The 13,271-nt window shown below is 37.5% G+C and overlaps 1 protein-coding gene across 1 annotated transcript; it reads right to left on the minus strand.

The window, feature by feature from the left end:
* Positions 1 to 3,678: 3,678 nt before the first annotated feature.
* Positions 3,679 to 6,379, minus strand: LOC138877316 (uncharacterized). The gene is made up of 6 exons (XM_070156916.1): positions 6,207 to 6,379; positions 5,222 to 5,642; positions 4,711 to 5,094; positions 4,375 to 4,431; positions 3,933 to 4,266; positions 3,679 to 3,815 (listed from the first exon to the last, which is right to left on the minus strand). Exons 1-6 carry the CDS (start codon positions 6,377 to 6,379, stop codon positions 3,679 to 3,681), a joined length of 1,506 nt encoding a protein of 501 aa, XP_070013017.1.
* Between the last annotated feature and the right edge of the window lie 6,892 nt (positions 6,380 to 13,271).

The raw sequence follows: 13,271 nt of genomic DNA on the forward strand, positions 1-13,271 counted from the left end.
ATAATCCTAACAGAGTTATTCCTGAGACAACTAGCTGGTCGAGTGATCAAGAATCTATATTCTACAAGCTTAGGGTGAGGCCTGACAAGAAAGATGAAACATATATAGCAGCATTCTTATCGATTTGGCTATGTGCCTTTGTGTTTCCCAAGGCAGAAAACTTAATTCATCCTGAGACTTTTAAGATGGCAAGCATGATGGCAAGCGGACGAAAGATTAGCCTTGCGGTACTAGTTTTGGCGAGTATTTATCATGGTTTGAATAAGATTTCGTGTTCCTTCCAACTTGATCAAGTCAAAGTTTGTTTTCACATCCATTAGGTTTATGGCTGGCTTGCACATTACTTCAAAACCCAATATCCACTTGCTAAGGGTCTGTCTGTCCCTTTGATGGTGGTATACTCAGGAGAGGGAGCTGCAAGGTACTTTGACGAGAAGGATGCAAGAAAACGCATCCACAATGGGGAGGATATAGTTTGAACACCAACAATGTTAACCAATTCTCGTCCTTATTATTATGTGGATAATGATGCCCATCAAGAGTTGAAGTCAAATTACTTCATGAGCTTTTGTTTTAATGACCTCCTTTTGTGGTACAGTAACTCATTTATCATTGATCCATATAGCCCACATCAGTTTGGTCGTCAATTTGGGTTTTACCAGAACGTCCCCGGTTTTTTAGAGAATGATATCTGTAGCGCCTCTCAAGATGAAGGACTCAAATTTTGGAGGATTTGCACACTTTATCGGTCTGTGTCACATGCGGCTTTTCCTCCAACGGGAGATCCTGTGGAGAAGCCTTTCTCCACCAATTATTTGTCTTGGTGGGAGAAAGCGCATGGGAAGTTTTTCGAGAATAATTTACAAGCTTTGGTATATAATGTTGGGCTAAAATCTACTACTCCTTTAGGAGGTGAAGATCAAGGTGTTGGAAAGATGCTCTCAAAAGTCAAAGAACCACCTACTCTGATCCCAAAAGTAGTTATACAACATAAGAAAAGGAAGATTAAATCCTCAAAGGCAGCTTTGAAAGATGTGGTGTGCACTTTAACAGATATAGAGAAACACCCTCCAGTTCTTCCATTTAGCAAGCAAGTTCCTCAAGATTCAAGCCAGAGTACCAATGAAGATCAAAATTGGAAAAGGAAACGGCCTATCCCGGTAGAGATCGTAGAGTTTTCAAGTGTCGATGGTCCCTCAAGAACGCATACGGCTTGTAACAAGGAGGTAAAAATACAATCACCTTGCCCTTTCTTTTTATTTTTAATCAAACGAATAGCTTCACCAAAAAGTTATTCACTTTCTTTGCCTTTTCCTTATGTAGTTAAATGCCATTGGGCATCCGGTGGTATCCCCACATGATAAGCCTTAAGTGAGAGATGAATCTATTGGAGGTCCAACATCTAAAGTGAAGTCGTCTTCAAAGGCATCATCTCTTCCACATGACGAAGCCCTAAAATGACAAACTCCACCAATGACAAATACAACAGTATCTATTTTTGAAGGAAAGAGCATTGTCTTTAATCGCAAAAAGGAATTCATCTTGGGACTTTGGGAGACTCTCCAAAACTCGTGCAGATCAACACTCATCTTATAGGGAGCAAGTCACTGAGATTTTCAATGATATGAAAAAAGCGAATATCTTAGCTCTTTCTCCATTAGAGTGTTTACTGGATTCTCTTTTCGAGCTTGTTGCTTCATATGACCAAGAGCGATCCAATTTTGCTGATAAGACGAGTCAAGATGAGAAGCTGGAGCTAATTTCCAAAGCTAAGGAGCGTCTTGAATTGTTCAAACTTAAAGCAAGTGAGAAAGTCAAGAAAGTTTCGTCTAGTGAAAAGAAACTGAAGAGAGTTGTGAAGAAGTTGCATACATTAAAACAAGAGAGGGAGAACCTCGAATGTGTTATAGAAGTGACTCAAAAAGATGTTGAAGAGATTTAGGAAAAGTTTCAGCTGCCGAGACTGAGGTCTCTTCATATGGCAACGTAAATTTGCTGACTGATGAAGATTCGGCCGATTTGGAGGAGAAGAAGAAGAACCTGGAGGCTAACTGTCAAGAATTGATCAACTACAAGTTTTGTTTAGATTAGGCTAATCTCCCCTTTTATCTTTATGTTAAATTGACCTAGTGGATATTTATTTCATCTTAAATAATATTGCTTCTCTTTTGCTTTACATTGCCCAATATTTATCTTAGTCGCATCATTTTTGGCTTTACGCGCTTGTAACGAAAGATTCATATCTTGTCGTGGGAGAGTCCAAATAACGAACCGTTTAATTTTTTGGTAACTTAACTTACAGATCTATAACATATCCAAAATTCAAAATTTAATTCCTTAAGGATAGTTTTCGATAATAATTCGAAATCAATAATAAATTCTAACACGGCGACGATTTCAAAATTGCGCGACTTCACCAAAACTTTTGTATCTTGATGTAGGAATGTAGAAATCACGAACCGTTTGATCTATTGGACACTAAACTTCAAACTAAAACATATCCAAAATATAAAATTTAAAACATTAAGGATAGTTTCAGATGATAGTTCGAAGTCAATACTAAATTCTGACACGGCGACGATTTCAGATTTGTGCGACTTTATCAAAACTTTTGTATTTTGATGTAGGAATGTCGAAATCATGAACTGTTTAATCTATTGGAAACTAAGCTTCAAAATCTAAAACATATCCAAAATATAAAATTTAATACCTTAAGGATAGTTTCAAATGATAGTTCAAAGTCAATACTAAATTTTGACACGGCGACAAATTCAAATTTGTGCGACTTCATCAAAACTTTTGTATCTCGATGTAGGAATGTAGAAATCAAGAGCCATTTGATCTATTGGAAACTAAACTTCAATATCTAAAACATATCCAAAATTTAAAATTTAATATCTTAAGGATTGTTTCAGATGATAGTTCGAAGTCGACTTTGGTTTCTAATATGCCGACAGTTCCAAATTAGCTCGACTTCACCAAATTTTTGTATCTTGATGTGGGAAGCCTCGAGATGCCAAGACCTTTTTAATTGCCAGAAGTTTAAATTCAAGAGATTCATTCTCACCAAATGTCATGGGTTCAAGTCTAACTGAATTTAAAAAGGCATGAAGGCTTGCCAAAAAAAACTTGAAGGTTTGGATAACATGAAGGCATAATGAATTCCCGAACTTTAATGCAAATGTTTGGCAGCCTCCTAAAAGATATTAATCATTTTATTAAAGATACCAATTTAACATAGTGGTTGCCCCCTTTAAATCAAACAGGATCCAAAGTTTAACAAAAGAATGGTATCTCAGCTTGATTTTCAAGTGTTGATTGAATGAATTACACGCCATCGTACTTCATTTGAACAGCGATTGGGGGATTATGTATCTTTTGAACTTATGCGACTGAACTCAGAATGAAACTCTAAGCTGCCTACGTACCTCGGTAAAGAGGATCAAGTCATACCGTAGTCCAGAATTGGTAGAATTTTTTTTTAACTTTTTTTTTATGTCCTAACTTTTGCCTAGGCCGCCTCTTTTGAGGTTTTCAGCATATCAGACTCTTTTTTTTGGGTCGTACACAGTTTATACTCTTGCGGGCTAGGAGTGTAGGAACGTGCAATTTATTCTCATGCATCAAGGAGCGTCCGAACATGCAGTTTAGGCTCATGTGTCAAGGAGCTTTGCAACTTCAAGGATAATACTTCTTTAGAAACTTGCCATTGATCGGATCGATTCTCATGCCATCTGCATCAACCAGCTTGTAAGCCCCACTTGAGTAAGATTCTTGTACGACATATGGTCCATCCCATTTTGAAGTGAACTTCCCTACAGGTTTATGGGAAGTAATAATGGGTCTTCGTATGGCAAGGGCTTAATCTCCTACTTGAAAGAATCTCGGGCGAACTCTTTTATTGAAGGCGCGCGACAATCGAGCTTGATAACATTCAAGACTCTGTTGAGCTTCCAAACTCTTCTCATCAAGAGCCTCCAACTCTACTAATCGAAGTCGAGTATTTTCTTCATCAGTGATCTCTTCTTGAATAGCCAGTCGTAATAAAGGTATTTGACGCTCAAGTGGCAAGACGACTTTAACTCCATAAACAAGCGAATAAGGAGTCGCTTGTGTTGGCGTGCGGTGAGTCATCCTATATGCCCATAGAGCTTCTTCCATACGGTCGTTCCAATCTCGTTTGGATTTGGAGATGACTTTCTTTATCAAGTTGCATAGAGCTTTGTTGAATGCCTCCGCTAGACCATTGGCGACAAAGTCATGTTGCTTAAAGCCAAAGAGATCACAAATCTTGTTCATAAACCTATTATCGAATGACTTTTAATTATCCGTTATTATGTAACGAGGAACGCCAAAGCGATAGATTGTGCTTACTGGGATGGAACTTGCAACGTTTTTCTTCTTTACCTCCTTAAGAGCAACAACTTCAGCCTATTTTGAGAAGTAGTCAGTTGCAGCTAAGATGTATAGGTGCCCACCAGAGGACTTTGACAGTGGTCCAACAACATCTAATCCCCAAGCGTCAAACGAACAGGATGCAATAGTTGGGTGCAACACTTCAAGAGGTTGATGAATAAAATTCGCATAGAATTAACAAGCCTTGCATCTTCGAGTGTAATCCAAGCAATCTTTTACCATCGTTGGCCAATAATATGCCATCCTTTTTATATGGAAGTGGAGCTTTGGTCTAGACTGGTGTGACCCACATACCCCAGAATATGCCTCTTGCAAAGCTTGGAGTACTTCATCTTCCCCTAAGCATCGGAAGAGTACTCCCTCGAATGACCTTCTATATAGAGTATCTTTGTAGTAAAGGAAGCTAGGCGCACGATGACGGATTTCAGTCCTTCTCTTCGGATTTTCTGAAAGTATCTCATAGCATAAGCAGTCGATAACAGGTTGTCTCCATTCTTCTTTCTCAATTTCAGAAACAGCGACAAGATGCTTACGTTCATTTTCTTCACCTTTAGCCTCATTTGGCAGCGGTACTACCCACTTTTGATAGACAGTAACTTGCGCTTGATTAGGCAGGGTTAATGATGAAGCTAGGGCAGCTAGAGCATCAGCCTTCTTATTTTTTTTCCTTGGCACATGCTGAATAGTCACATCACCGAGCTATCCCATTAATTTTTAGCGTAATCATGGTATGGGCGTAGTTCAGGCTTCTTGACCTCATAACTACCTAGAAGCTAATTGACCACTAACAGAGGTCACCAAACACTTGCAGTTGCAACCGCTTTATTTCGACAGTCATTTCAAGCCCAAGTATTAGTGCTTGATACTCAGCAACGTTGTTAGAGTAGAGTTGTGTCAACGTAAAAGAGTAGGGCAGAACTTCACCTTGAGAAGTGACAAATACTACACCAGCACCAACACCAACCCCTCCACGATGTGCAGCACCATCAAAGTACTTCTTCCATGGAGGTTGAACTTCAATGACCATTGCGTCCTCATCAGGTAGTTCGTCAGTTAACTCCCAATCATCAGGTATAGGGTAGTCTGCCAAAAAATCCGCTAACACTTGTCCTGTTATAGCCTTTTGAGGGATGTATACGATTTCAAATTGTTGAAACTGGAGGTACCACCTTGCTAGTCGATCACTAAGGACAGGTTTTGACATCATGAACTTGATAGGATTTTCTCTAGAAACAAGACGAACAACATGAGCTTGAAAGTAGTGCTTCAACTTTTGAATTGAGAAGACTAGCGCCAAACACAACTTTTCAATTGGCGAATAATTCAGCTCGTTTGGTGTCATCATCCTGCTCAAGTAGTAAAGAAAGTTTTCTTTCCCCTCACTATTTTCTTGGGCCAGGAGCTCCAACTGACCTTTCTTGTGTCGAAATATATAGTATCAACGGCTTTCCAAGTATAGGGGCTACTGAAATCGGAGGCTTTATCAAGTAGGATTTAATGCTCTCGAAGGCATTGCTACACGCTTGGTCCCATTTGAAAGGGACACCTTTTTCATAAGGCAACTGAATGGTTGGAACCTCCCAGCTAGGTTTGAGATGAATCTCCTAAGGTCCGCCAACTTTCCTTGCAAACTTTTCAATTCATGAATATCCCGAGGCTCAGGCATTTTCAAGATTGCATCTACTTTAGTTTGATCAATTTCAATCCCTCGATGTCAGACAACGAAACCAACAAACTTCCCGAAAGTAACTCCAAAGGCGTAATTCAATGGATTCATCCTAAGTTGGTACCTCCAGAGCAACTCAAACACCATCCTCAAGTCTTTCAAGTGGTCTCCCCTCTTTCTCGATTTTACCACCAAGTCGTCCATATAGCATTCGATATTTTTGTGGAGAAGATCGTCAAAAATATTCTGCATAGCCCTTTGATAAGTAGCACCAGCGTTCTTCAAGCCAAAAGGCATTACCCTGTAGCAATAAATACCCTTGGGGTGTGGAATGCAGTAAGCTATTCATCTTTTGGTGCCATACGAATTTGGTTATAGCCTGATGAACCATCCATAAATGACATTGCCTCGTACCCAGTAGTAGCATTGATCATCAGCTCTGGAATAGGAAGCGGGAACTCATCTTTCGGGCACGTATTGTTGAGATCCCTGAAGTCAACGCATACTCGAATCTGGCCATTTTTATTGCTTGAAACCCATGTCGGGTTTTTAAATTCACGAATAAAGCCAGCTTCAATGAGTTTGTTAACTTCGGTTTCAATCAAAGGAACCAAGTCCGGCCTAAAGCACCTTTGGGCTTGTTTGACAGTACGAGCACCATTTTTGATTGCAAGATGATGGACTGCTACTTTCGGGTCCAAGCCAAGCATCTCTTTGTAACTCCAAGCAAAGACATCCTTGAAATCCTTGGGTAACTCAATATAAGTGTTTTCTTCATCAACTTCTAGTAAAGCACTTAAGTAGGTGGGTCTTGGTTCTTCATCAGTGCCAAGGTCAACTTCTTTTAAGGCATCAACTATCATCTTCACTCCTTCTTCAAGTTCAGGTGGAGCATCTTTTGCACCTCCATCTTCTTGAGGTTCCCCATCGTTGAAGGATATGTGATAACACAGTGAAACATCCTCCAATTCTGCATTATCCTCTATTGAAGATGGAACACCATTCTCGCCTTGTACAATAACATGATATGAAGAACCCACACTTTCTTCATTTTCGTCACATTCCTTAGTGTAGACCACAGTATATGGTTTACCTTCAGTACCTCTTTACATGAAACCACAAGTTTTTTTGTCGCCTTATTCTAGAAGGAACCAAACTTTGGAAATCCTTAGAGATCTTCTGGATTTTGGGTGAAGCAGATGTTTTTATGCTTTGAAAATTTCTCTGGAACTTGTTACCCTTCTTTAATGGACCCAATCTCTCAAACACGAAAGTCCTCACAGTTAATTTTCCAAGTCAATCAAAGACAGAAGGCTTGTTAGAAGCGACAGATGCATCTTCTACAGTGATATAATTTCTACTCGCCTTTCTTATGGAGATGCGTATTGGTGACGGTTGCTTGTATCCCAAACCTTCACATGATTGCCTCGTCGCAGCTTTTGATGGGAGCTTCCCTAAATTTGACAACTCATTGGGATTGTATCCAGCTTTTGCAAATAGTTTGTAAGCGTTACGGTCAAAACCTTCATCTGTTCGCTTTGTAGGGAGTGCCACATTCTGCAAACGATTTTGGGCTACAGACCATGCAAGTGGCTTCGAGGATAACTTTACTGCCCCAATTCGTTTTACCGGAAGAATTAACTCCTTTAGCGTGTTAGTTTGGAGATTAGATGATTTACCCTCATCTTTAAAACTATTCTGGATTGAATGAGCCAAATGTGATAGAGACTTGGTTTGCGCTTGTTTTCTTATCTTCAAGCACGATCTTCTTTTCGCGATTCAGGTCCATAACTTTGTCCTTGAAGACAAAGCACTTCTCCATAGGGTGGCTCACAAATCGATGGTATTTGCAGTAATTTAGGTCATTTGTTTTCCCAACTTCATTTGGTCTCTTCATCTCCGGAAGCTCAATGACATTTAACTCGAGGAGTTCTTCAAAAATAGTTGGCACATCAGAATCCAAGAATGAGTACTCCTTCTCTTGCATTTCTTTTAGAGTCAACTTTCCACTTGGCTTATCTTGAAAAGAAATGGATTTCGTACTATGCTTCTTGCTCACCTTCATTGTGAACTTCACAGGTGATGTGTTGACATTCATAGCTTCTTTGTTTTCAGATTTGGGTACAAACTCGCTCCATTTATTGACTTCTTGCTTGTCGTTCCCTTTGCGAGGCTCATAGATAGGCAACCTTTCATTTCCAATGGAGGCCATGCTCAACTCCATGTCATGGGCATGAGTCACTGTGAGCACGTGATTTTTGCCTTACGAAAACTACTCCAAAATAAATCAAAAAATAAAATAAATTTCTTTTACTGTGTAATTCTTGAATTTGCGTGGTGTTAAATATTTGTGTTATGTCCGTAAATGTTTACTTTGTCATAATAAAATGAAAATTAAAATAAAATACATGTTGCATGCATATAGGATTTAATTATGTATTTGAAAGATAATTTAAATAAAATCACCAAAATATGCATTTCGTTCTATTTTTTATATTCCACTGTGTGATTAATGTTTTATCTACGCGTTAATGGTTATTAAAAGATAATTAATATTATTGTAATGATAATTTTGTTTTTATAATTTTTTATTAGGATTTTATTAATTAATAATAAAATTAGAAAATAAAAAATATACAAGTTGTAAAATAAAAATTGGACCTGGATTAAAATCCAGGCACAAATCAAATTACCCCCCTATAGCCCAATCCAAACAGCCTGTCCGGTCCAATTCAAAGCCAAGACCAAACGACAACGTTTGGTCACACTTTATCAAGACCGTTGGATCAAAGCCAACCAACGGCTGAGATCCCACGAACCGTAACCCATAGCCCATACCCGATCCGATACCCGGTTCAACCCGTCCCCCCAGCTTAAACCAAACGACATCGTTTGGTTAAGTGAATAAATCCTGACCTCTCATCCTACTAGATCTAACGGTCAGCATCAACCCACCCCGTCCCTATATAAGCCCATAATCCTTACCCCGGCCCCCCTAACTAAACCCCTCCTTTCCACTGTTCATCATCATCTTCCTCAGACCCACCCCTAACCCTAGCCGCCCTAGAATCCCACCGCCTGAAACCCGGCGGCATCAACGCCGCCGGTCACCAAAATAACACCCTAGAACCCCCTGAACATCCTCTACACAAATCTGACCTTAGTTTCCTTCGAATCAGACTCCAGCTCTTCGAATACTAAATCGAAGGTGGGTCTGAAAACCCAAACCTTTCCAATGGCTTCCAAAATAACACCATAGTATCCCCTAGCATGCCTCGTTATGGATCTGAAGTTTGTTTGGTTCGAATCCCCTCAGAACTCTTCGAATCTTCTTTTGAAGGTTCGGACCAAACAAGAACAAATTCAGATCTGTTCTAAACTGACACCAAATGACCCCTAGGCTACCCTCACCCGTGTTTTGTATTTGGTCCCCCTCGAATCTGACCAGAAATGGTTAAGTCCCAAATTGAACCTTCAGGAACCCTGGAAATACCAAACTTCTGGATTCTGTCCAAATTGAATAAAGATTGAGGTTTAATCGACCTTAGTCGAAGTATTTTCAGTGGAAAATACTTCGACTAAGGTCTGTTTGATTTCAAACAAAGTCCGAATCCAAAATGAGTCCGAGTCTGTAAATTTAAAGATTCAGAGGTATTTTTTCTTATTTTCTTTTTGTATTCTACGTGTGTTTTGTGTTTGTTTCATTAGACTGTGTAATTTTCACATCTTTTATTTAGATTCTGTCTCCTACCCGTCTATATGATATAATAAGTGAATTGTTTCTGTTGGTATGATTATTTACAATATGTGTAATCGACTCGATTAAGTTCGTCGATTAGTTATATTATGAATTCTCGTTTAATACTGATTGAAATAATCTGTTTCTATAGACTGCTTGTTGACAATTGTTGTAGATAATCAGTTTAATTAATACTCGTCAATTAAATCACCTTTGTTTACATTTCAATGAGTCTATCAAAATGAATGCTGTGTATATGTTGATTTCTGAATCAGTGAGTTTCAGGGCATTGTCAGTATATTGACAATGCTCCTGTGTTTGTTTGATTTTTGTTCAAATTTAAAGTTCAGTTTGAATTATTATGCTGAACTCAGTGTAATATTGTTGTAATGTTAAGTTTGAATTCAATTTTACAAAAGTTGGTCAAATACAATGGTGTTAGGAGGTTCATAGGATTGGTTATAGCTGTAAATCAGAAGGATAATTAAGTTTATACAGATTATAGAATCTGTTTTGCAGTAGGTTCAGATTTTTCAGTAATAACATTAGGATTTCAGGGGGTACTATTGGGATTGAAATAATGTGATAAAATAGTGGACTGAAAGTGGAATGTTAATGGCTATAATTTAAGATACTAATGGGGAACAAGGGATAATGGGCTGCTTAAAATCAGGATAGGATCATTTAAATTATTCAAAAGCAGTTTTTAATGAAAACTTTCTGATTTTAAAAGGAGAAAAGGGTCCATCCAGCACTAAAAGAGTACAGGACAGCCCTGTATAAATAGAGGGGGATTGAGACTGATTTAGGGGAGCTCTTTGAAGAAAGAAAAACAAGGAAAAAAGAGAGCTTCCAGGCAGATTTTAAAAGAGAAAAAGATCAGTCTTTGAGAGAGAAAGAAAGGAGAGAAAGACAGAAAGAAAGAAAGAAAGGAGAAGAAAAATCAGATTTTAAGAGGAGAGTTTTAAAAAATAGGAAGAAGAAAACAGAAACAGAAAAAAGAAAATATAGTCAGAAACAGGAATCCGAAACAGGAAGAAATTGAAATCTGAAAAAATGTTATCCTTCTAGAATCTGTCCGTTGTTTGTTTTTTTTTGTGGATATTATTCAGTCTGAATCTGAAATCTTTCCCTCAAGTTTCTGTCACTGTTCATCTGGGTTAACGGGTCTTGTTCAGACTTGCTGTGTTATTGGTATATTCTGCTGGTTTTGTTACTACTGCAACTGCTGAAAATTTACTTCTTCTACCTTCATTTCCAGGTACTTATCTTTTAAATTCTATGTTGGAAAGAGATTCAGCATGACAAATCGATGAAGAATGAATTGCAATTCTATTTTTCATTTATCTAAGTTGTTATTATAAATTTCAGTTTTGTTTCATGTCGCTTAATATAGTAGCATGCCTGACATGTTAATATTCAGTTAATCATTCTCTTTTGAAATTCATATAAGTGTTGTAATAATATTATCTATTCTAGAATTTCATTAAAGTATATGATTGAATTGTCAAGGCAGGGAATAGGGCATGAATGTTGGCCATTATTTAAATTTCTTGGTGTTGCTAGCTAAATGAAGAGTAATGTAGAAATATCAAGAAAACTACATTAGTAACATCTATTATTAAATAAGGTTAAAATGGTGTTGGTGGTGTTTTTCATGTACAAAATAATAAGATGTGTGTATAACCATTAGCGAAAGGTGATATGATGTAGCTTGTTACGATGTTTACGACATACAGTTAGATTGCATGTAAGGCAATTTTATTGAATTAGCTTGTATAATAATTTCTTTCTTATCAACTTGATGCCTATTCACCCTCATAAATAAATTAACCAAACAATTATGCCAATTAGATCAAAAGCAAGTATATGAGAATAAAATGAGGTGTACAAGCATAAATTGCAATACTTTATATCAATGGTAAGTAGAAATAGAATTTGCACTAAATAAAAATAAATAATGAAAATTCTTGGAAAATATTTCTTCCCATTATGAATCATTTTTTATGCAATTCATTCTTTGGTAGATATATATGTTGTATTTGCCGAAAATAGTGTTAATCATATTTTTATTTTTCTTTGAATTTGAATAGTCTGGGATGAATATAATTTATACGCAGGAATTATAATCGACTGGCAACATTTAATAAATTGTGAATCCTTTCTTTTTTAAAAAAAAAAAATAATAAAAAATTTAAAGGCATCCTAAAAATGTGAATTTCTCAGGATTTTCATATAAAATGCGTAGATATAATAGACAATTTGTGGAAAATCCATAATACCATTACAAATATTTTGCACAATTAGGGATGCGTTCGCGCACCTGATTATATAAAAAAAAAGAGCAAATTCGGATTATGCGTACGCGCAATTTCGAGCGAATATTTTAATAAAAATGATTTCTCCGCGGATGTCAAAATAATTTCATATAACCCGAGGTGTGCAGTTCATTATCTAAATAAAAAGGGTGATGATGTTCCTGATTTTATTTTTAATTTTCGAATATATATTTTTTATAAAAACTATAACATGGACAATTTTATTGTGTACACGTACGCGTGGCACGATCCCCGGTAATTATAAAAAGTATATAATACGAATATACGTACGCGTAATTCGTCCATATAATTGTAAACAATAAGTAAAAAGCGGTAGTAAAATCATGCAATAAAAACGTATTTAGTAAAATCAAGATAATTAAGCCAATAATAAAAACAGTTAAGCGACCGTGCTAGAACCACGGAATTCGGAAATGCCTAACACCTTCTTCCGGATTAACAGAATTCTTTACTCAGGATTTCTGGTTCGCAGAATAATAAACAGAGTCATATTCTCCTCGATTCAGGGATTAAAATTGGTGACTTGGGACACCTTAAAATTCCCAGGTGGCGACTCTGAAATAATTAAATAAATCCCGTTTCGACTGTCCTTCAATTGGAGAAAACTCCCCACACGCCCCGCGGGCGCGGTAAAAAGGAGGTGCGACAGCTCTGGCGACTCTGCTGGGGACAAAAGTGTAAACTGTAACCCAGAACCATTGGTTCAGGGTTTAAAGAATTCGAGCTTAAAATATCTGTGTTAATTGGCTTTATTTACTATATGATTTTCAACTATTTATATGCTAATATGCTAAATGTTGCTTTTTACCGCTTTAATATTATTTGAATTGTGAATATATACAACTGCTACGAAACCCCCTTCTTTCTGAGTCTTCTGAATTTATGGTGTACACGTGTGCGTGACCCACCTTTCTGTTAAAGTCATACCAAATAAGACGGAGTTGGGACAAGTAACTAGGCCGGGCAGACTTTCGTGCTCCCGGTACGTTGCCCCCGCTTCGGCTCAAACTGTCCGTTTGGGTAAGCCAGGTTTAGAACAATCAACCTCAGGTTTTACACTTAGAATAACTCAGCCATGTACCGGATCCCTAGTAGGAACGAATATTTGCAT

The sequence above is a fragment of the Nicotiana sylvestris genome, chromosome 9 (genome assembly GCF_000393655.2).
Source record: "Nicotiana sylvestris chromosome 9, ASM39365v2, whole genome shotgun sequence".
Lineage (NCBI taxonomy): Eukaryota > Viridiplantae > Streptophyta > Magnoliopsida > Solanales > Solanaceae > Nicotiana > Nicotiana sylvestris.

What these genes read in the sequence shown, in the direction of transcription:
- LOC138877316 (XM_070156916.1), bottom strand. Translation starts at nt 6,379, where the DNA reads ATGCCTTTTGGCTTGAAGAACGCTGGTGCTACTTATCAAAGGGCTATG. An exon ending in GTGTTTGAGTTGCTCTGGAG is followed by an intron (nt 5,643 to 6,206) that starts GTACCAACTTAG and finishes TCTTGTTTCTAG; the next exon opens with AGAAAATCCTATCAAGTTCA. An exon ending in TAAAGCGGTTGCAACTGCAA is followed by an intron (nt 5,095 to 5,221) that starts GTGTTTGGTGAC and finishes GTGACTATTCAG; the next exon opens with CATGTGCCAAGGAAAAAAAA.